The 22,232-nt window shown below is 40.7% G+C and overlaps 1 protein-coding gene across 1 annotated transcript in view; it reads left to right on the top strand.

Annotated features, from left to right (window-relative positions):
• PHKA2 (phosphorylase kinase regulatory subunit alpha 2) overlaps positions 1-22,232 on the top strand; it is a 91,710-nt gene that overhangs the window by 11,302 nt on the left and 58,176 nt on the right. Inside the window, exons 2-4 of the mRNA XM_068962198.1 lie at positions 17,198-17,356; positions 20,565-20,612; positions 21,738-21,906. Of these exons, the coding sequence (XP_068818299.1) occupies positions 17,198-17,356; positions 20,565-20,612; positions 21,738-21,906 (376 nt within the window). The remainder of the gene's footprint in view (positions 1-17,197; positions 17,357-20,564; positions 20,613-21,737; positions 21,907-22,232) is intronic.

The following is a 22,232-nucleotide window of genomic DNA, read 5'->3' on the forward strand; positions in this document are numbered from 1 at the left end:
GGGAGTTGTTTGTCAGGTGCTCAGTCATATCCGACTCTTTGCAACCCCATATACTGCACCATGCCAGGCCTCCCTGTTCCTCACCATCTCTTGGAGCTTGCTGAAACTCATGTCCATTGAGTCAGTGATGCCATACAACCAACTCGTCTTCTGTCATCCCCTTCTCCTCCTGCCTTCAGACTTTCCCAGCATCAAGGTCTTTTCTAATGAGTCAGCTCTTTGCATCAGGTGACCAAAATATTGAAGCTGCAGCATCAGTCCTTCCAATGAATATTCAGGGTTGATTTCCTTTAGGATGGACTGGTTGGATCTCTTTGCAGTCCAAGGGACTCTCAAGAGTCTTCTCTAACACCACAGTTCAAAAGCATCAAGTCTTCATTACTTAGCCTTCTTTATGGTCCAACTGTCACATCCATACATGACTACTGGAAAAATCATAGCATTGATTATATGGACCTTTGTCAGCAAAGTAATCTGTCTGCTTTTTAATATGCCGTCTAGGTTTGTCATAGCTTTTCTTCCAAGGAGCAAGTGTCTTTTAAGGGAGATGAGGGGACCTTTTCAAGGTCATCCTTTTTTCTGAGCTGACAGCCCCATGATAAGTACTCAGTCTTGTTGGAAACAGCCCAAAGAGTGGAGATAAATACTTAAGACACACCAGATTGCTGTGAATACCAAATTACGTTGCATTCCCTAATAGAGTGAAGTAAATATCACATCTGCCTCAAAATAATAGGTGGGGAGAACATAATTAATGTTCATAAAATTACATTTAGAGAAGTGGTTCTTAATCAGAATGGTTACAGACCCATTTGAGAATTTAATGATGGCTGAATATCTTCTGGGAAGAATGCTCACAAAAAAGTTCTAGGAAAAAAAATTCCAGGAGTCTCGAGGACTTCTAGCTTTGTGCCCTAACAAAGCCCATCTGTGGACTCCTGACTGACATGCTGGAGAGCCCAGAGGCAGAGGAACGTGTGTGGTGCCACCATGCTCTCAACCCGTTTTATTGTTTAGTTCCTCAGTCATGTCTGATTCTTTGTGACCCCATGGACCGTAGCCCACCAGTCTCCTCTGTCCATTGGATTCTCCAGGCAAGAATCCTGGAGTGGGTTGTCATTCCCTTCTCTAGGGGATCTTCCAGACCCAGGACTGGAACCCATGTCTCTTGTATTGACAGGAGGATTCTTTACCACTGAGCCACCAGGGTAGCCTGAGCCTAATAGAATAAAGTCTTATTGAAAATAGCAAATAGGGACATTTGCAGTTTTCCTGTTGAGATGAAAGAGTGCTAGCGTGGCACCCAATCATCCTTTGACACCTCTGATTTAGGTGTAGCTAGGAGGATTCTCACAGCCCTTGAGTTTGGATCTGTTCTGTAAGTTTCCACAACATCAGGCTAAGGACTACACCTCAGGCTAAGGAATTGGCGAGAGAGGCAAAGAATTAAAATCTCCTTAAAGAGTGGTAAAGTAATTTACACATTTGATTGTAGGTAAGGGGCCCAGAATGGTTTCTGTGAATTTTGCAAGTTTGAAGATGAGTATTGGATTCTGGAATGAAGCTAGAATGAAGTGGATTCCTGTAACCCTTGCCTTCCAGCCCAGCTTGTTTGCCTGTAAGCCATCATTCAGTCGTAGGAGATGATAAAAATGCACCAGCCCAGGACAGCTTGCAGCTTGTGCATTATTTGTAAACCCAGAGGGGGAAATTTCATCAGCAATTTAGAAAAAGACATGATTTGAAAGTGAGAATTGCCCACCTGTGATCTCCCTAGGTAAAACATGGGCCTGCTGCATGTCAGAGCTTAAGCTGTCAACATTATTCTCTGAAAGCCTGAGGTTTACATACCAAATTATGCAAAACCTACCTTTTAAACTAAAGGAAAAAATAAAGGTCACTCACATAACCAGTAGTCTCAATTATAGATGCGATCATTTTAGAACAAATGCTATTATAATTCCTGCTTAAAACTCTCAAGCCCAAGGCATTGCTCTTCCCCATCCCCTTTAACATTTCAAGCAGCAGTTGCTAGAACAAAATTCCCATACACTAAGTGAATTTAACCAGTTTTTGTAATAGAAATTCTCACATTCTGTTTTGCCTTACTAGCATAGGGGCAATGGGGAAGGGTGGGAGGAACAAGTAATCATGTGTTTTCAACGTTTATCCTGGCTTGTTTTAAGTATTTTGTTTGAATTGCTAAACAATGTATTCCTCCCTTGGAACTGAGCAAGGTGGTGGCATGAACATAGCAATTCTTAATCCAAAGGAAAGAGGACCAAGGGTAGGAGTTAGCTTGGAGGCCTCTGACCTCTGTCCCTTGGAGCATAGGAAAGGGAGCTTCAGGAAGGCTTCATGGAGAAGGGAGTATATGAAGGAGAGGTGTTTGCTAGAGGGCATTACAGGTGGAAAGAAGAGTGTGTGCACAGGCCCAGAAGTGCGAGCCCAGAGCACGTGCAGGAAATATTAATTCAGGTTTTCTGGGGGACTAGGGAAGGCGGTATGGGTAGTGAGGCTATGTGAGAGGAAGAGCCTTGTATGGCTGCCTGAGGGACTTGGATTTTATCATTGGGTTGGAGAATTCTTGTGCGGGTTCTTTTTTTTGACTTTTTATTTTGTATTGGAGTATAAGCCAGCTAACAATGTTGTGAGAGTTTCAGGTAAACAGTGAAGGGACTCAGCCATATATATACATGTATCCATTCTCTCTGAAACTCCCTTCCCATCCAGACTGCCACATAACATTGAGCAGAGTTTCATGTGCTATACAGTAGGTCCTTGTTGTTGTCCATTTTAATATAGCAGTGGTAAAGAATCTGCCTTCAATGTAGGAGCCACAGGAAACTTGGGTTCGATTCCTGGGTCAGGAAGATCCTCTGGAGAAGGGCATGGCAACCCACTCCAATATTCTTGCCTAGAGAATCCCATGGACAGAGGAGCCTGGCGGGCTACAGTCCATGGGGTCACAAAGAGTCAGACATGACTGAAGCGACTTAGCACATTAGCACAGGCAACCGTAAGTTCATTCTCAGAGTCTGTGAGTCTTTCTATTTTGTAAGTTAAGTCTTTTATATCCTTTCTTTTTAGATTCCACATATAAAGGATGTCCTTCTCTGACTTAACTTCCGTCAGTGTGACACTCTCTAGGTCCATCCATGTTGCTGCAAATGGCATTATTTCGTTCTTTTTAATGGCTGAGTAATATTCCATTGTGTATATGTACCACATCTTCTTATCCATCCAGTTGATGGACATTTAGGTTGCTTTCATGTCTTGGCTATTGTAAACAGTGCTGCAATGAACACTGGAGTACATGTATCCTTTTGGATCATGTTTTTCTCCGGATACAAGCTCAGGAGTGGGATTGCAGGGTCAATGGTAGCTCTATTCATAGTGTTCTTCATAAGTGGCTGTGTCAATTTAAATTCCCACCAACAGTGTGGGAGGGTTCTCTGTTCTCCACATCCTCTCCAGCATTTATTATTTGTGGATTTTTTGATGGTAGCCATTCTGGCTGGTGTGAGCTGAAAATCTCATTGTAGTTTTGATTTGCATTTCTCTAATAATTAGCGATGTTGAGCATCTTTTCATGTGCCTCTTGGCCATTTGTATATCCTCTTTGGATAAATGTCTGTTTAGGTCTTCTGCCTGTTTTTCTGATTGGGTTGTTTGTTTTGATGCTATTAAGTGTTATGAGCTGTTTGCAAATTTTGGAGACTAATCCCTTTTTGGTCACATCATTTGCAAATACTTTCTTCCAATCTGTGAGTGGTCTTTTCATTTAGTTTATTGTTTCCTTTGCTGTGCAAAAGCTTGAGTTTAGGTAGGTCCCATTTTTTATTTCCGTTATTCTAGGAGATGACTTGAAAAAAGGTACTGATATGATTTATGTCAGAGTGTTCTGCCCATGTTTTCCTTTAGGAGTTTTAATGTGTCTGATTTCACATTTAGGTGTTTAACCCATTCTGAGCTTATTTTTGTGTGTGGTGTTAAAGAATGATCTGATTTCATTCTTTTTTATATGTAGCTATCCAGTTTTCCCAGCACCATTTGTTGAACATTGTGTAGTCTTGCCTCCTTTGTCATATATTAATTAACCATAGATGCATGGATTTATATCTGGGTGTTTTGTCCTGTGGGTTGGAGAATTCTGAGCAGAGCAATGAAGTCTTGAGATTCTAGGTCTTTCTGTGACCTCCCTTTATGGAGGATGGGTTGGAAGGAACCAGTACTAGAGGCAGAGAGATCAGTAAGGAGCTACTCTGATTTTGTTTTAGGATGGAGGGGTTGAAAGAAGGAGTCTATCCTCTCTGTGCATTCATCTCTGTGCCCTCCAGCTAGAAATTGAACATGTTAAATTAAGTAGTTCGATGCTACCATCTAGCTTGTGCCTTGTGTATTTTGCCTTAATATTGCCTCAATCTTAGATTTCTTTAATGGCATCAAGTGTTTTTTTTTACAGTATCTAGTTCACCATGGCCACTTAATAAAAATTCACGGTCGTATCTGTCAGGATTCTTTCAGATGTAAGTGACACACCCACCTTAAATGACCTTTAAGCATGAAAGAGAATTGATTGCTCAAATAACTGAAAAGTCCAAGGGACTGTTCTAGATTCAGGCATGGCTGGATTCAGGAGCTCAAATGATCAAGTATATCTCTTTGCATTACTTGACCCCGTTTCACTCAGAGTGGCCTTTATTCTCTGGCAGGGTCTCCTAAGTGGTGGCAGAGGTGGTCCCTTGGCAGCTGCAGATTTATCCTTTCAGATTGGTGCCATCTGCAGAAAGGGCTTTTTCTATAATGGCGCCTGAGAGAGTCCTGACTGAGAATGGCTCTCAGTTGGTCCAGCCTGGGTCATGTGCACATCCCTGAATTGTGCCTAGATTGGCCAGGCTGGGTCACATGTCCTTCCCTGCAGCTGGGGTCATGGCCAGGGGGCAGGCAATAATGGAATCAGCGCGCGCACACACACACCACACACACACACACACGCACAAACGCACACACACACATGCACACACGCACACACAAACCGCCCCCGAACCACACAGTCACAGCAGGGAAAATTATAGGCCATTACCAGAAAAAGGAGGAACAGGTACTGGACAGGCAGAGGCTACAGTGTTTCCGTTAGAACAGGAATAAGTATAGGGCTTTAGGGGACACGAACCCATGCTCTCCAATCTGCTTTGAACCTTCCTTTTTATACGAAAGGGAACCAGAGATCACAGAAGTTAAGTAATTTGCCCAAGATCACGTAGCTAGACTGGCAGCACTGTTTTGCACTCCCACCAACAATGTCTGAGGATTCAAGTGGCTCTATGTCCCTGTCAACACTTAGTTTTGACATTATTTTTTCTAATATTTTAGATTTTTATTTATTTACTGAAGTGTACTTGATTTACAATGTTGTGTTTCTGGTATAAGCAAAGTGATTATTATATACTTTTCCATTATGGCCTATTACAGGATGCTGCATATAGTTTCCTGTGCTACACAGCAGGACCTTGTCGTTTATCTATTTTATATATACCAGTTTGTATCTGCTAATCCCAAATTCCTAATTTATCCATCTTAATTTTCTTTCCCTTTTGGTAACCATAAATTAGTTTTCTATGTCTGAGAGTCTATTTCTGTTTTGTAAATAAGTTCATTTGTATCATTTTTCAGATTCCACATATAAGTGATATATGGTATTTATCTTTGACTTACTTCACTTAGTATGATAATCACTAGTTGCATCCATGTTGCTGCAGAGGGCATGTAGTGTGTGCGTGTGTATACCACATCTTCTTTATCCATTCATCTAATGGTGGACGTTGAGGTTGAGTTCACGTCTTGGCTATTGTAAATAATGTTGCTGTGAACGTTAGGGTGCATGTACCTTTTCAAACTATAGTATTCTCTGGATATATGCTCAGGAATGGGATTGCTGGATCATTTGGTAACTGTATTTCTACTTTTTAAGTAGTCTCCATACTGTTTGCTGTAGTGACTGCACCAGTCCACATTCCACCAACAGTGCAGGATAGTTCCCATTTCTCCACATCCTCTCCAGCATTTGTTGTTTGTAGACATTTTAGTGATGGCCATTCTGATTGGTGTGAGGCGATACCTCATCATAGTTTTAATTTTGCATTTCTCTAATAAGTAGCAATGTTGAGTATCTTTTCATGTGCCTATTGATCATCTGTATGTCTTCTTTGGAGAAATGTTTATTTAGGTCTTCAGCCCATTTTTTTTAATTGTGTTTAGTTTTTTGTTATTGAGTTGTATGAGCTGTTTGTATATTTTAGAAATTAAACCTTTGTTGATTGCATCATTTGCAAGTATTGTCTCCCATTGCATTGGTTGTCTTTTGTTTATGTTTCCCTTTACTATGCAAAAGCTCGATATGATTCTGTTTACTTTTACTTTTATTTCTGTTACCTTGGGAGAGTGACCTAAGAAAACATTGCAACAATTTATGTCAGTGAATGTTTTGCCTATGTTCTCCTCTAGGAGTTTGATATCACGTCTGTGTTGAAGTCTTTCGGACATTTGAATGTATTTATTTATTTATTATTTTAATTGGAGGCTAATAACTTTACAATATTGTGGTTTGTGCCATACATCAACATGAATCAGCCACGGGTGCACATGTGTCCCAGCATTCTGAACCCCCTTCCCACCTCCCTCCCCACCCCATCCCTCTGGGTTGTCCCAGAGCACCAGTTTTGAGTGCCCTGCTTCACACATCAAACTTGAACTGGTCATGTATTTTACATATGGTAATATAGATGTTTCAGTGCTATTCTCTCAAATCATCCCACCCTTGCCTTCTCCCACATACCCAAAAAGTCTGTTCTTTACATCTGTGTCTCTTTTTACTGTCTTGCATGTAGGGTCATCATTACCATCTTTCTAAATTCCATATATATGTGTTAATATACTGTATTGGTGTTTCTCTTTCTGGTTTACTTCACTCTGTATAATAGGCTCCAGTTTCATCCACCTCATTAGAACTGACTCAAATGTGTTCTTTTTTATAGCTGAGTAATATTCCATTGTGTATATGTACCACAACTTCCTGATCCACTCATCTGCTGATGGACATCTAGGTTGCTTCCATGTCCTGGCTATTATAAACAGTGCTGCAATGAACATTGGGGTACACATGTCTCTTTTAGTTCTGATTTCCTTGGTGTGTATGCCCAGCAGTGGGATTGCTGGGTCTTATGGCAGTTCTATTTCCAATTTTTTAAGGAATCTCCACACTGACCTCCATAGTGGCTGACCTAGTTTGCATTCCCACCATCAGTGTAAGAGGGTTCCCTTTTCTCCACACTCTCTCCAGCATTTATTGTTTGTAGACTTTTTCATGGCAGCCATTCTGACCAGCATGAGATGGTACCTCATTGTGGTTTCGATTTGCATTTCTCTGATAATGAGTGATGTTGAGCATCTTTTCATGTGTTTGTTAGCCATCTGTATGGAGAAATGACTGTTTAGTTCTTTGGCCCATTTTTTGATTGGGTTGTTTATTTTTCTGGAATTGAGCTGCATGAGCTGCTTGTGTATTTTGGAGATTAATTCTTTGTCAGTTGCTTTGTTCGCTATTTTCGCCCATTCTGAAGGCTGCCTTTTCACCTTGCTATAGTTCCCTTCATTGTGCAAAAGCTTTTAAGTTTAATTAGGTCCCATTTGTTTATTTTTGTTTTTATTTCCATTACTCTGAGAGATGAGTCATAGAGGATCTTGCTGTGATTTATGTCAGGGTGTTCTGCCTATGTTTTCCTCTCGGAGTTTTATAGTTTCTGGTCTTATGTTTAGATCTTTAATCCATTTTGAGTTTATTTTTGGTGTTAGAAAGTGTTCTAGTTTCATTCTTTTACAGGTGGTTGACCAGTTTTTCCCAGCACCTCTTGTTAAAGAGATTGTCTTTTCTCTATTGTATATTTTTGCCTCCTTTGTCAAAGATAAGGTATCCATAGTTGTGTGGATTTATCTCTGGGCTTTCTATTTTGTGCCATTGATCTATATGTCTGTCTGTGTGCCAGTACCATACTGTCTGGATGACACTAGCTTTGTAGTATAGTCTGAAGTCAGGTGGGTTGATTCCTCCATTTCCATTCTTCTTTCTCAAGATTGTTTTGGCTATTTGAGGCTTTTGTGTTTCCATACAAATTGTGAAATTATTTTTTCTAGTTCTGTGAAAAATACCATTGGTAGCTTGATAGGGATTGTGTTGAATCTATAGATTGCTTTGGGTAGTATACTCATTTTCACTATATTCTTCCAATCCACAAACATGGTATATTTCTCCATCCATTTGTGTCATCTTTGATTTCTGTCATCAGTGTTTTATAGTTTTCTATACGTGAAAAGTGAAAGTGAAAGTTGCTCAGTTGTGTCTGACTCAGGCCAGAATACTGGAGTGGGTAGCCTTTTCTCTTTTCTAGGGGATCTTCCCAACCCAGGGATTGAACCCAGGTCTCCCGCATTGCAGGCAGATTCTTTACCAGCTGAGCCACAGGGGAGGCCCAAGAATACTGGAGTGGGTAGCCTTTTCCCTTCTCCAGCGGATCTTCCCAACCTGGGAATCAAACCAGGGTCTCCTTCATTGCAGGCGGATTCTTTACCAACTGAGCTATGAGGGAAGGTCTTTTGTTTCTTCAGGTAAATTTACTCCTAAGTATTTTATTCTTTTTGTTGCAATGGTGAATGGGATTATTTCCTTATGTGTCTTTCTGTTTTCTCATTGTTAGTGTGTGGGAAGGCAAAGGATTTCTATGGATTAATTTTATATCCTACAACTTTACTATATTCATTGATTAGCTCTAGTAATTTTCTGGTGGTGTTTTTAGGGTTTTCTATGTAGAGGATCATGTCATCTGCAAACAGGGAGAGTTTTACTTCTTTTCCAATCTGGATTCCTTTTATTTCTTTTTCTTCTCTGATTGCTGTGGCTAGGTCTTGAAAAACTATGTTGAATAGTAGAGGTGAGAGTGGGCACCCTTGTCTTGTTCCTGATTTTAGAAGAAATGCTTTCAATTTTTCGTCATTGAGGATAGTGTTTGCTGTGGGTTTGTGGAATATGGCTTTTATTATGTTGAGGTATGTTCCTTCTATGCCTTCTTTCTGGAGAATTTTTATCATAAATGGGTGTTGAATTTTGCCAAAGGCTTTCTCTGCATCTATTGAGATAATCATATGGTTTTTAATCTTTCAATTTGTTAATATGGTGTGTCACATTGATTTTGTGAATATTGAAGAATCCTTGCATCCCTGGGATAAAGCCCCACTTGGTCATGATGTATGATCTTTTTAATATATTGTTGGATTCTGTTCTCTAGGATTTTGTTGAGGATTTTTACATCTATTTCATCAGTGATATTGGCCTGTAGTTTTCTTTTTTTGGCATCTTTGTCTGGTTTTGGTATTAGAGTGATGGTGGCCTCATGGAATGAGTTTGGCAGTTTACCTTCCTCTGCAATTTTCTGGAAGAGTTTGAGTACGATAGGTGTTAGCTCTTCTCTAAATTTTTGGTAGCATTCACCTATGAAGCCATCTGGTCCTGGGCTTTTGTTTGTTGGAAGATTTTTGATTAAAACTTTGATTTCTGTGCTTGTGATGGGTCTTTAAAAATTTCCTATTTCTTCCTGGTTCACTTTTGGAAGGTTATACTTTTCTAAGAATTTGTCCATTTCTTCCAAGTTGTCCATTTTATTGGTGTATAATTGCTCATAGTAGTCTCTTATGATCTTTTGTGTTTCTGTGTTGTCTGTTGTGATTTCTCCATTTTCATTTCCAGTTTTATTGATTTGATTCTTCTCCTTTTTTTTTCCTGATGGGTCTGGCTAATGGTTTGTCTATTTTCCCAAAGAAACAGCTTTTAGTTTGTTGATTTTTGCTATAGTCTCCTTCGTTTCTTTTATTTCTGCTCTGATTTTTATGATTTCTTTCCTTCTACTAACTTTGAGGTTCTTCTCTCTTTCTAGTTGCTTTAGGTGTAAAATTAGGTTGTTTATTTGATGTTGCTTGAGGTAGGCTTGTATTGCTATGAATCTCCTCTTAGCACTGCTGTTATTGAATCCCATAGGTTTGGGGTTGTCATGGTTTTATTTTCATTTGTTTCTATGCATATTTTGATTTCCTTTTTTGATTTATTCCGTGATCTGTTGGTGATCCAGAAGCATGTTGTTTAGCTTCCATATGTTTGTATTTTTAATAGTCTTTTTTTTTTTCCTATAGTTGACATCTAATCTTACCACATTGTGATCAGAAAAGATACTTGAAATGACTTCAGTTTTTTGAATTTACCAAGGCTAGATTTATGGCCCAGGATGTGATCTGTCCTGGAGAATGTTTTGTGTGCACTTGAAAAAAAAAGGTGAATTCCATTGTTTTTGGGTGAAATGCCCTATATATATGTCAGGTAGTTCTGACTGGTCCATTGTATTATGTAGAGCTCGTGTTTCCTTGCTAATTTTCTGTTCGGTTGATCTATCCATAAGTGTGAGTGGGGTATTAAAGTCCCCCACTATTATTGTGTTATTGTTAATTTCCCCTTTCTTACTTGTTAGCATTTGCCTTACATATTGAGGTGCGCCTATGTTGGGGGCATATATATTTATAATTGTTATATCTTCTTGGATTGATCCTTTGATCATTATGTAGCTTCCTTCTTTGTCTCTTGTCACAGTCTTTATTTCAAAGTCTATTTTCTGACATGAGTATTGCTACTCCTGCTTTCTTTTGGTCTCTATTTGCATGAAATATCTTTTTCCAGCCCTTCAGTTTGGGTCTGTGTGTGTCCCTTGTTTTGAGGTGGGTGTCTTGTAGATAGCATATATAGGGATCTTGTATTTCTATCCATTCAGCCAATCTTTGTCTTTTGGTTGGAGCATTTAACCCATTCACATTTAAGGTAATTGTTGATAAGTATAATCCCGTTGCCATTTACTTTGTTGTTTTGGGTTTGTTTTTATAAACCTTTACTGTGTTTCCTGTCTAGAGAAGATCCTTTAGCATTTGTTGAAGAGCTGGTTTGGTGGTGCTGAATTCTCTGTTTTTCCTTGTCTGTAAAGCTTCTGATTTCTCCATATTTGAATGAGATCCTTGCTGGGTACAGTAATCTGGGTTGTAGGTTTTTCCCTTTCATCACTTTAAGTATGTCCTGCCATTCCCTTCTGGCCTGAAGAGTTTCTATTGAAAGATCAGCTGTTATCCTTATGGGGATCCCCTTGTGTGTTGTTTGTTGCTTTTCCCTTGCTGCTTTTAATATTTGCTTTTTCTGTTTGATCTTTGTTAGTTTGATTAATATGTGTCTTGGGTTGTTTCGCTTTAGGTTTATCCTGTTTGGGACTCTGAGTTTCTTGGACTTGGGTGGCTATTTCCTTCCCCATATTAGGGAAGTTTTCGTTGAAGTCTTTAGGACATTTGTATTTATTTTTGTATATTGTCCGAGGGAGTGTTCTAGTTTCATTGCTTTACATGTGGCTGTCTAGGTTTCCTAGCACCACTTGCTGATAAGACTGTCTTTTCTGCATTGTATATGCTTGCCTACTTTGCCGAAGATGAATTGATTGTAGGTATGGGGGTTTATTTCTGGGCTCTCTATTCTGTTCCACTGATCTATATGTCTGTTTCTGTGCCAGTACCATGCTCTTTTGATTACTGTAAGCTTATAGTATTGTCTAAAGTCTGGAAGAGTTATGCCTCCAGCTTTGTCCTTTTTCCTTGGGCTTGCTTTGGCAATTCTGGATCTTCTCTAGTTCCGCATAAATTTTAGGATTATTTGTTCTAGTTCTGTGACAGATGTCCTGGGTAATTTGAGAGAGATCACATAAACCCTACATTTAATCTATAGATTGCTTTGTGTAGTATGACCATTTAACAATATTCTTCCAATCCAATAACACGTGATATCTTTCCATGTATTTAAATCATCATCCATTTCCTTTATCAATGTTTTATAGTTCTCAGCATGTAAATTTTTCACCTCCTTGGTTAGGTTTATTCCTAGTTTTTTTGTGTGTGTGATTTTAAGAGAGATTATTTTTTACTTTCCATTTGTGATATTTCATTGTTAGTGTAAAGAAATGCAACATATTTCTGTATGTTAATCTTGTATCCTGCTATCTTGCTGAAATTGTTTATTCTGGTAGTTTTTGTGTGGAGTCTTAAGGCTTATATGTATATACATATATATAATCATGTCATCTGCATATAATGACAATTTTATCTCTTCTCTTCCAATTTGGATATTTTTAGTTCTCTTTCTTGTCTGATTTCTGTGGCTAAGATTTCCAGTACTATGTTGAATAGAGTGGGCATGCTTGTCTTTTACCAGATTTTAACAAGGCTTTCAGCTTTTCACCATTATTATGTTGGCTTTGGGCTTGTCATCAATAGCTTTTATTAGGTTGCGATATGTTCCCTCCATGTCCACTTTGGTAAGAGTGTTTAACTTGAATGGCTGTTGAATTTTGTCAAATGCTTTTTTTGACATCTAATGAGATGATCATGTGGTTTGGCATTATTATCTTTTTTTTTTATTTTTTTTTTAGCCATTCAGTAGACATGTAGTGGTATCTCACAGTTGTTTTAATTTGCATTTCCTTAATAGCTAATGTTGGCCTTCTTTTTATTTGTTTCTTTTATTTATTTATCTATATATATTCTTTGGTGAAGTGTCTATTCAAGGATTTTTTTAAACCAGTTTTTCAATAGTTGTTTTCTTACTATTGAGTTTTGACTGTTCTTTCCTTTTTTTTTGAGAGAGAGTTCTTTCTATATTCTATATTCTTGTTGAGTAAGTGACATGCAAATAGTTTCTCCAGTCTCTAGCTTGTCTTTTTATCTCTTAAATGTCTTTCACAGAGCAAAAGTTTTTAATTTTGAAAGAGTTCAGTTTATCAACTTTTCTGCTATACATGGTACTTTTGGTATCATGGCTTATTCTGCTACTAAGTCACTTCAGTCGTGTCCGACTCTGTGCGACCCCATAGATGGCAGCCCACCAGGCTCCCCCGTCCCTGGGATTCTCCAGGCAAGAACACTGGAGTGGGTTGCCATTTCCTTCTCCAATGCATGAAAGTGAAAAGTGAAAGTGAAGTCGCTCAGTCGTGTCTGACTCTTAGCGACCCCATGGACTGCAGCCCACCAGGCCCCTCCGTCCATGGGGTTTTCCAGGCAAGAGTACTGGAGTGGGGTGCCATTGCCTTCTCCAATGGCTTATTCTACCTAATTCTAAGTCGTAAAGATTTTTTTTTCTGTGTTTTTCTTTTAAAGTTTAATAAGTGTACATTTTACATTTAGATCTGTGATCCATTTTGAGTTAACTTTGTGCAAGAGGTGAGATTTAGATTGAGGTTCATTTTCTTGCATGTGGATGTTTAAATGTTCTGATATACTTTGTGTTTAGACATTTGTCATATTTGTGTGGATCTACTTCCAGTCTCTATTCTGTCCTAGTCACTATGTGTGTATCCCTTTGCCTCTTGTCTAGGTACATACACATGTAGGATTATTATGTCTTCAGAGTGAACTGACTCTTTCATTATTATGTAACATCCCTCTATATCCCTGGTCATTTTCTTTGCTGTGATGTCTGCTTTATCTGACATTAATATCTCAACTCTTTCCCCCTCTTCTAGCTACTCTAAAGAGTGAAGTGAAGTGAAAGTTACACAGTCGTGTCTGACTCTTTGTGACCCCATGGACTATACAGCCCATGGAATTCTCCAGGCCAGAATACTGGAGTGGGTAGCCTTTCCCTTCTCCAGAGGATCTTCCCAACCCAGGCATCAAACCCAGGTCTCCCACATTGCAGGTGGATTCTTTACCAGCTGAGCCGCAAGGGAAACCCCAAACCCTAAAGAGTAGGATTTCAGTTTATTACTTTAGCACTTTTTCATAAGTCCAAAAGCAAAAGGCCAATAATTTATTACCATATTAATTTCTGGGCACTTTAGATTCAGTAATTGGTGGGCTGTGGAAGACAGAAGAGTTTCCTGTGCTTCACAGCTGGCAGGTGAGGTCATCAAGACAGCATAGTTGTTCAGTTATTCACATAATGATTATTCATTTATTTGCTTCTCATCTCTGGGAGAGGCTTCCACATCCCTATCCTGTTGAACTTCGGAATGGTCATGTGACTTGCATTCATCACTGAGATGAGAGAGGAAGTGGTATGTGTCAGTTCTGGTGAGCACCTGTAGAGGTGCTCATGGTTTATTGTGTCTTCTCTGGTATGAGATGGGCAGTGTGTGTGTGTGTGTGTGCGCCGGGGGTCAGGGTGGGGGACTTAGCTTGGCTCCTAGTGGCAAGATAGCAGAGCAGAACCGCAGCTGAACATGGATGGACACAAGGCATGGATGAGAAATGTAAGCCACCAACATTTTCTTCTTGTCTGTGACTGCAGTACAGGGCGTCAGGCCTGGGCCCAATCTATTCTAGGCCTCAGGACCTTTCCCTTTTTTTCTTCTTTGATAAATAGAAGTTAGGAACAGCGCTTCCCCTAAATAGAAATGAAAAAATGTTGGAGAGGGGCCTACAAATGACTGGATTTGAAAGACAAGCTGTCCACTTGTTCGCCCTTTGCTTTTGCTGAAAGCACAGTTTACGTTTGGCTCATGTGTTGGTCCACCTGTTCTACAGTTAAGGGATGTCATTGTCAGTTCTCCTGCAGGAGGAGTGCTAAGCCTCAGCACAGGTTTGTGCTACTGCACTGGGACACTACCATTGACTCTTTGTAGCTCTCCTTGTTAGCTTCTCCCTCCTCTTCCTTAAGAGTGCTCCCATTCTTGACCAATCTGCCCACATGACCTAATTATCTCTCAAAGGCCCCACTTGCAAATACTGTCACATTGGGAATTAGATTTCAACATATTAATCTTGGGGAGACCAGGCTTTCAGTTCCTAGTAGTAAGTGCTACTTTTGATGAGTGCAGCAGTACCCTAATGTAACATGGCTTATATGTGCAGTTTTGAATGTGGGGATCCCCTGAAACACCCCAACTGCTTCTCTGTAGTGGAATGAGGCTCAGACAGTCTAGCTCCACTTCAGCAGTTAAAGAATCAAAGAGGTGACTTTCAGGTAACAGGACAGTGACATTTCATAATCCAAACCACACTTGGCACTTCGTATAGGCGGTCACTGCTTTGTCACTGGGAGACTGTTTGTCTCAGAACTGACTCACAGTTGATAAGTACACCAGGGAGGGGCCGAGTTCTTCCTCTGGATCTCCTGATGGCTCCAGAACAGATAAAGATGCTTATGATATACCTTGTTTGTGCCAGTAATTTTTTAAAAAAGAACTCCAGGAGTCCACTATTAGGAAAAGACTTGTACCTTCCTTCAGCCATTCCTACAGTTCACTTCTGATTGATATTTGTTTTTTTGTTGTTTTTTGGTTGATTTTTGATATCATTGGTTTATAGTTGTTGGCTGTAGAACAATGTCAGTAGATGGAATGCTGCTTCCCCTAAAGGAGTATCAGTTGTGTTTTAGATGTTTTTGAAGAGGGCATAGATTAGTTAAAGGAGAAAGTCAAATATTTAATTCCTTAGGTGGGAATATCTGAAACTACGCCAATATTTTTTCACCTAGTTACCTTGGCATTCACTTTGAAAGTACTCAGCAGAGTTTGTTTTCTTGCTTTTTTGGTTCCATTTGTTTTGCTTTTGGCTGCGCTGGGTCTTCGTTGTAGCACACAGGCTCTTTGTTGCACCACAGGGGCATTTTTCTAGTTGCAGAACGACTGGGCGGCTCTGGTTATGTCCTGTGGGCATGTGGGATCTGGTTTCCTGACCAGGGATCAAACCTGCGTCCCCTGCATTGGAAGGCAGCTTCTTAACCACTGGCCCACCAGGGAAGTCCCCCAACAGGGTTTTTTAATGAACCCTTTTGTAAATAATTTAGTACTCTTTTGAGTAATAGTTTAAGCTGGCAAGGTTTTGATTGCTATGATGTATTTTATTAGATACGTTTCTGTGCATAATTTCAGGAAAAGTCAACAGAGGCTTTATATTTATGTGACTCTTCTCCTATCTTATCAATTTTATTTCTAGGCACAAAGTTTATTAGGACTAGATTCTAAAAAAAAAATAGCTTTATTGAGATATAATTTCCTTACCATACAATTTATCTAGCATGTATAGTTTAATGTTTTTTTTTAGCATACTCACAGATTTGTACATCATCACCACAGTCAATTTTAGAACATTTTCATCACCCCCCAAAAGGAAAAAAACCTGTTAGCAGTCACTCACTCACTCCCTATTTCCTCCCACCCACTCCTACCTGCAGCCCTAGACAACTACTCATCTACTTTCTATCTCTATAGATTTTCTATTCTGGACATTCTGTATAATTGAAATCATACAGTATGTAGACTTTTGTAACTGGCTTCTTTTACTTAGCATAATATTTTCAAGGTTCATCCATGCTGTAGCCTATATTAGTAGTTTATTCCTTTTTATTCCTGAATATTTCAGGAATATTGTTTCAGGAATAATATTGTTTGGACCATGTTTTGTTTTCCCATTCATCAGTTGGTGGACATTTGGGTTGTTTCCTCTTTGGGGCTATTATGAACAATGCTGTTATGAACATTTGTTTATACTTTTTGGTGAAGGTCTGGCTTTTTAGTGACTCAGCTGTCCTTTTACATACTGGTGATATCATAACTCCATAGGACCCCCCCGATGGCCTCTTGCTCAGTGCCTCCTTTTTAAGGCAGGCAGTTTCCCCAGGCACACACAGCTGGAGTGGTGAAGTGGGGCTCCTTGCTCTCATGTTCAGTGCTTTACCAGTTGAAGTGGAAACACGACAGGAGAGGAAGAATTAATTCCATACTGCACAGGTTTGTAAAAGCCTTGTAGGCTTTTTCTGTTTGCTGTTTCTTCTGTTTGTCACTTACAACAGTATGGTCTCATCTGAAAGCAAAACAACAAGTACTACAAGTTAAAAGGTGCCTTAGAGGTTTTTTTTTCGTCTAATATCCTCATTATGCAGAAAACCAAAACCTAGAAAAGTGATGTCACTGCCCACCCAAGATCACACTGTGGTACCAGGGCAAGGGTTGGAACTCTGGGCTCTTCATTTCTCGTCCCAGTCCTCATTGTGCCCTGCTGCAGGTGAGCGTTCCTGGCCCAGGTGCTGGATGAAAGGTGGTGCTGTCACTTCATGTCTCCTCTCTGATAGAATCCCATCACGGGGCTGATGTCAGCCAGTCACGAGCAGAAGGATGCCTGGGTACGGGATAACATTTACAGCATCCTGGCCGTGTGGGGCCTGGGCATGGCCTACCGCAAGAACGCCGACCGCGACGAGGACAAGGCCAAGGCCTACGAGCTGGAGCAGGTAAGGCTGACTGGCAGCTCTGGCCTGGCGCTCAGCACCTTTTCCTTGGACTGAAAAGCCTACAAGGAAGTAACTGTGTGCAAAACAGCCTGGTGCAGGCGTTGCCTCCGTTTCTGTTGTAGGATATTTGGTCTCTCAACCTCTTATCTCTCTCCTTTTGAGGTTTTCTTTTTTTGTCCCCCTCCATAAAAAACAATCACGCTGAGTGGATATCCAAATTTCTAACTAGCTACATTTCTCTTACACATGCTCTGTCAGTTTTATACATACTCACGTAGGAGATGCCATTATAAACTAACATGATTATTTTTAAAGCAGCACACTAGAACTCCACATTTCAAAATGTATGCTCTGTGGAGTCCTCATGTTGAAAGGATATTTATTCAAACAGTGTTGCCACTACTTAAAACAGTTTTGCAAAATGCCTTTCTAGTTTGAATCATTCCAAAGCAGTCTTATTAATTTGCAGTACCCTTTAATTTTGAACCACGCTGATATTATCCAGTTTTCATACCCATGTTATCATACGGCACAATGAAGTCCTTTATTGCTTTCCAAAATCAGAAACCAGCATACCTACCAAAGCCAAGACTTGCCATCAGTAAGTATGTAAGAAAATAATCTGCCCCTGAGCACGGAGGTATTTTCAGTGTTCAGAGTAATAGCGTTGAAGTAAGGAGTGAAGGAAAGTTACATGGCTCAAAATAGCCTGGAGTTAAAACTCCCCTCCCGGTCCTCCCCACCATTCTATGCAAAATAAAGAACTCTCTCACCGGAAGAAAACAAATGGACATTAAGGTTGATTACATCCAGCTCCCAGCTGGTCCAGCCTCTGGCGATCTCCAGAATTCCTTGCCCCAGCCATTTAAGAGATAATTACTCCGAACAACCTTGGAGAAGAACAGGCCCCCCGTAAGACAGTAGATTTCCACATATATGCCTGTTATATACTTACTCTCTTCTTGGGTTAGGGCAGCAGGTCACTAATCTGACTGCTGCCCCTTCTCGCCTCATTAAAGGTGATCTGTTCCTTAAAGTGCTGGTCTCGTTCTTTTTCCTAACCTTGCCTTCTCTACCTCCCTTACCCTACAAGGAGCATTGATGTGTAGAAGTATCATTCTCATGGCATGAGTGCCTTTGGGATTTGTCTTTGGTTTGCACACTGCTTATTGGGTCACAGCCAGTGGGTCATCAGGCCAGGGAGAATTCTTGTGGCCTTATCATAAACAAAGTGGGCCTGAGTGGCAGGCAGCCTTGTCAGCAGTAGGGAAGCTAAGAGAGGAAGCCTGTCTGTGTGAGCAGGGAAAGGACCATTTTACTAGACGTGCTAAGTATGAGGTGATGAAATCACCTAGTCTTGGAGCTAAGGGGTAGTATTTAAAATGCATACAGCAAGCATTGAATGCTCCTCCAAGAACTTGGATGGCAGTTACATAAGTGAATCATTCATTTAACTGTAATAATTTGATATTCATGTTCTCCAAATTTTCTATCCTCCTGACGTAAAATCCAAGTTAAGCCATGCCTAGCTATTCTCTCTCTCTTTCTCTCTCTCTCTCTCTCACACACACCCCACAACCTCTCTTCTGTAAGCAATTTCTGATCTGGGTTAGAGTTGACTAGATTTGCTGCTCTATGACTGACAATAGAGAGGCACAAACAGACCACATTGTTTGATTTGTTTAGTGTGGTTAATAACACTGGATCTTCCAATGATCCTCGACATGGACACTATTCCATTTGGGGCTTAGACAGTACAGCTGCTCATTGTGTGAGACTGTCCCATGCGTTGCAGGACACGTAGCATCCTTAGTCCTTACTTACTAAATGCGTATAGCTCCCATCCCCATCAAAGTGACAATAAAAATGCCTCCACCCTCACATTTCTAAATGCTCCCCCACCCCCGGGGGATGCTAATGTCACCCCCGGTTGGGAACCACTGGGCCTCTTCACAATGGAAAATAACCTTATTTGAGGGGAAGTCAATTCGCAAATGTTTATGCTACACACTGTAGGAAATATTAATTTTGACTGTTAATTATACCTTTTAATTATGAGGTAATATTTTCTGCATCAAAAGAGTTTCTGACATAAAGTGAGATTATACTCTAGAATCCTAGGATTTTTAGAGAATGAAGAATCTGAAGGGTGATCCATTTCAGACTTTTCTCCCATAATTATCTTTGTGGCCCTTCACTACGTCTTAGCCTGCAAACCATGTTCATTGTGTAAGAGAGGAGATGCTAATGGCCCCGGGAAGGAAGTTCTTTCAGCCAGCTAACTTTGACCTAAAAATACCCCATTCTCTAGCCACTTGTGAAGTCTTTTTCTAGTGGATTTAATAGGGCATATGAAGACCATCTTTCAGTGGGCCTGAACTGTGGAGGAAGAGAGTGGCAATATAATGTATTGACAAGGAGTTCAAACTCCGGAGTCAGAGGGCCTGAGCTCTGTTCTGCTCCACCCCTTGCCAGCTGAGAGACTTGAGCAGTGTTGATTCATCAGCCTCAGGTTCCTCATTGTAAAGTGGGGAAATAATAAAACCTACCTCAAAGGGTGTTGCAAGAATTAGTGGGAATCTAAGTAAAGTGTTTTGTACAATACCAGAATAGAATGTCTGATTATCATGTTATTACTGTTTATAATAATTATTGTTATATGATATTTCTCCTTCTCTGTATGACTTACTCCACTCAGTATGACACTCTCTAGGTCCATAATCGGTTCTAATATGTATTACTAACAAACCTTGGCAACTACTTGCATTTTGTAAGAACTTTACTCAATAGTCCAGTAATGGTGTCACAAATGGCTGTTTCGGCAAAGCATCATTACTTTGGTTCAGGCAGGGTGGACTTAATTCATCCTTAGTATAACAAAAATAAATTACTAAAAATTGAGACATAAAGCTCTAAGGTACTAGGCTTATAAAAATTGTCTTGAATAAAATAGCAGGAGTCACTGGATTTCAGCACCAGAAGATACCATCTGGTCCAACATCTTTATTTGAGATAAGTCACTTCATCAAGATTTTCTTTCTTTGTGATGGAATGGAGAAGTAGAAATAACCTAAACAATCAAAGTGCTTGTATATGCCTTCTTGGGGAAGGTTCCAGGCAGCACTGGCTTACCTGTCATGTGGGGAGGAGGTTGTTTTCATGGAGCAGGGAAGCTGGCCTTGTTACTGATCCCATTTTATTTCCACAGAATGTGGTGAAACTGATGCGAGGTCTTCTCCAGTGCATGATGAGACAGGTAGGCAGAAAATGACAGATGTATTTTTGGGTCATCTGAGTGGGTGCTTTATCATTTTCCTGGTGACAACCATCAGTTTTAGAGTGTTTTGAACTTCTCAAGACGAGAAATTGAAAAAATTTAGCTTACTTTCTCCTTTTAAAATGATCTTCAGTAATTTTAATATAGCATAGAACCAGACTCAGAGAATACTTTCTCAAAGTCTTTTCAGGGCTTCCCTCATAGCTCAGTTGGTAAAGAGTCCACCTGCAATGCAGGAGACCCCAGTTCGATGCCTGGGTTGGGGAGATCCACTGGAGAAGGGATAGGCTACCCACTCCAGTATTCTTGGACTTCCCTTGAGGCTCAGCTGGTAAAGAATCCGCCTGCAATGCAGGAGACATGGGTTCGATCCCTGGGTTGGGAAGATCCCCTGGACAAGGGAAAGGCTACCCATTCCAGTATTCTGGCCTGGAGAATTCCGTGGTCTGTATAGTCCATGGGGTCACAAAGAGTCGGACATGACTGAGCTGCTTTCACTTTGAGTCGAAATGCTTGAGTTTTTAAAACTTGACAGTAATATTTACTGGTATTTTCAGTGAGAGGTAGAACAATTTCTTGAGCATGTACTCTGTACAGAACATCGTACTAGAATCTGTACAGATTCCAAGAGGAATATGGTACAGTCCCCACCTTTGATTGGCACATTCCCATTAGTTTTGAAAAGCATCGTTGTTCTTTTCTTTTCAACATAAGGAAATAGGATTGGAAATTTAAAGAAGAAATTTACAGAGGAAGAAAAGGGCCTCTTCCTCCCCTCTTCCCTCATTCCTTCCCTCCCTCTCATTGAGTTCCTACTATGTGTCACAGCTCATGCTGGAAATAGCAAACAAGGAAACCCTTTGGCTTGACCTCTCAAGCTTGCAGAGCTTGTTAAAATCCCAGTAGACTAAGATATTTCTGGTGATGGGCAGGAAGAGACACACCCCCCCACCCCCTCTGTGTGATGCTCACTAGTGAGCACTCGTCCCCTACCTTCCATCCCTCTGTCTCCCAGAGGTAACAGATAAAAGGTCTAAATCCAAGATAATGACCCTGCCAGCCATGAACCCCTTAGCCATGCAGCCGGCTTGCTGTCTTCCTCAGGTGGATAAAGTGGAGAGGTTCAAGCACACTCAGAGTACCAAGGACAGCCTGCACGCCAAGTACAACACTGCTACCTGCAGCACTGTGGTGGGCGACGACCAGTGGGGCCACCTCCAGGTGGATGCCACCTCCCTCTTCCTCCTGTTTCTGGCCCAGATGACAGCCTCCGGTGAGCCAGGCCTGATGGAGCCCGTTGAACTGGGAGTGACCATCCAGAAGGGGGCGGGGAGGGGCAGGCATTGACCAGTATTCAATATAAGCTGCTTTTTTGCATTACATTATATGCCCTGATTCTGTGGCTCTGTTGACAGTCAGCTTCCTGAGCCCTCGCAGGACCAGGGCTGTTGCGCCTGCTCTGTGCACCAGATGGCCTTGAGTTAGGCCGCTTAGCTGCTGTGTCGCAGAGCTGTTCCCTCCAGTCCCGTAAATTCATGCTCCTGGGTTAAAGGCTTTGCATTTACTTCAGACTGCAAACGTGAAACTCCAAAAATAGGA

This window comes from Capricornis sumatraensis, chromosome X, assembly GCF_032405125.1.
Source record: "Capricornis sumatraensis isolate serow.1 chromosome X, serow.2, whole genome shotgun sequence".
NCBI classification, from domain to species: Eukaryota; Metazoa; Chordata; class Mammalia; order Artiodactyla; family Bovidae; genus Capricornis; species Capricornis sumatraensis.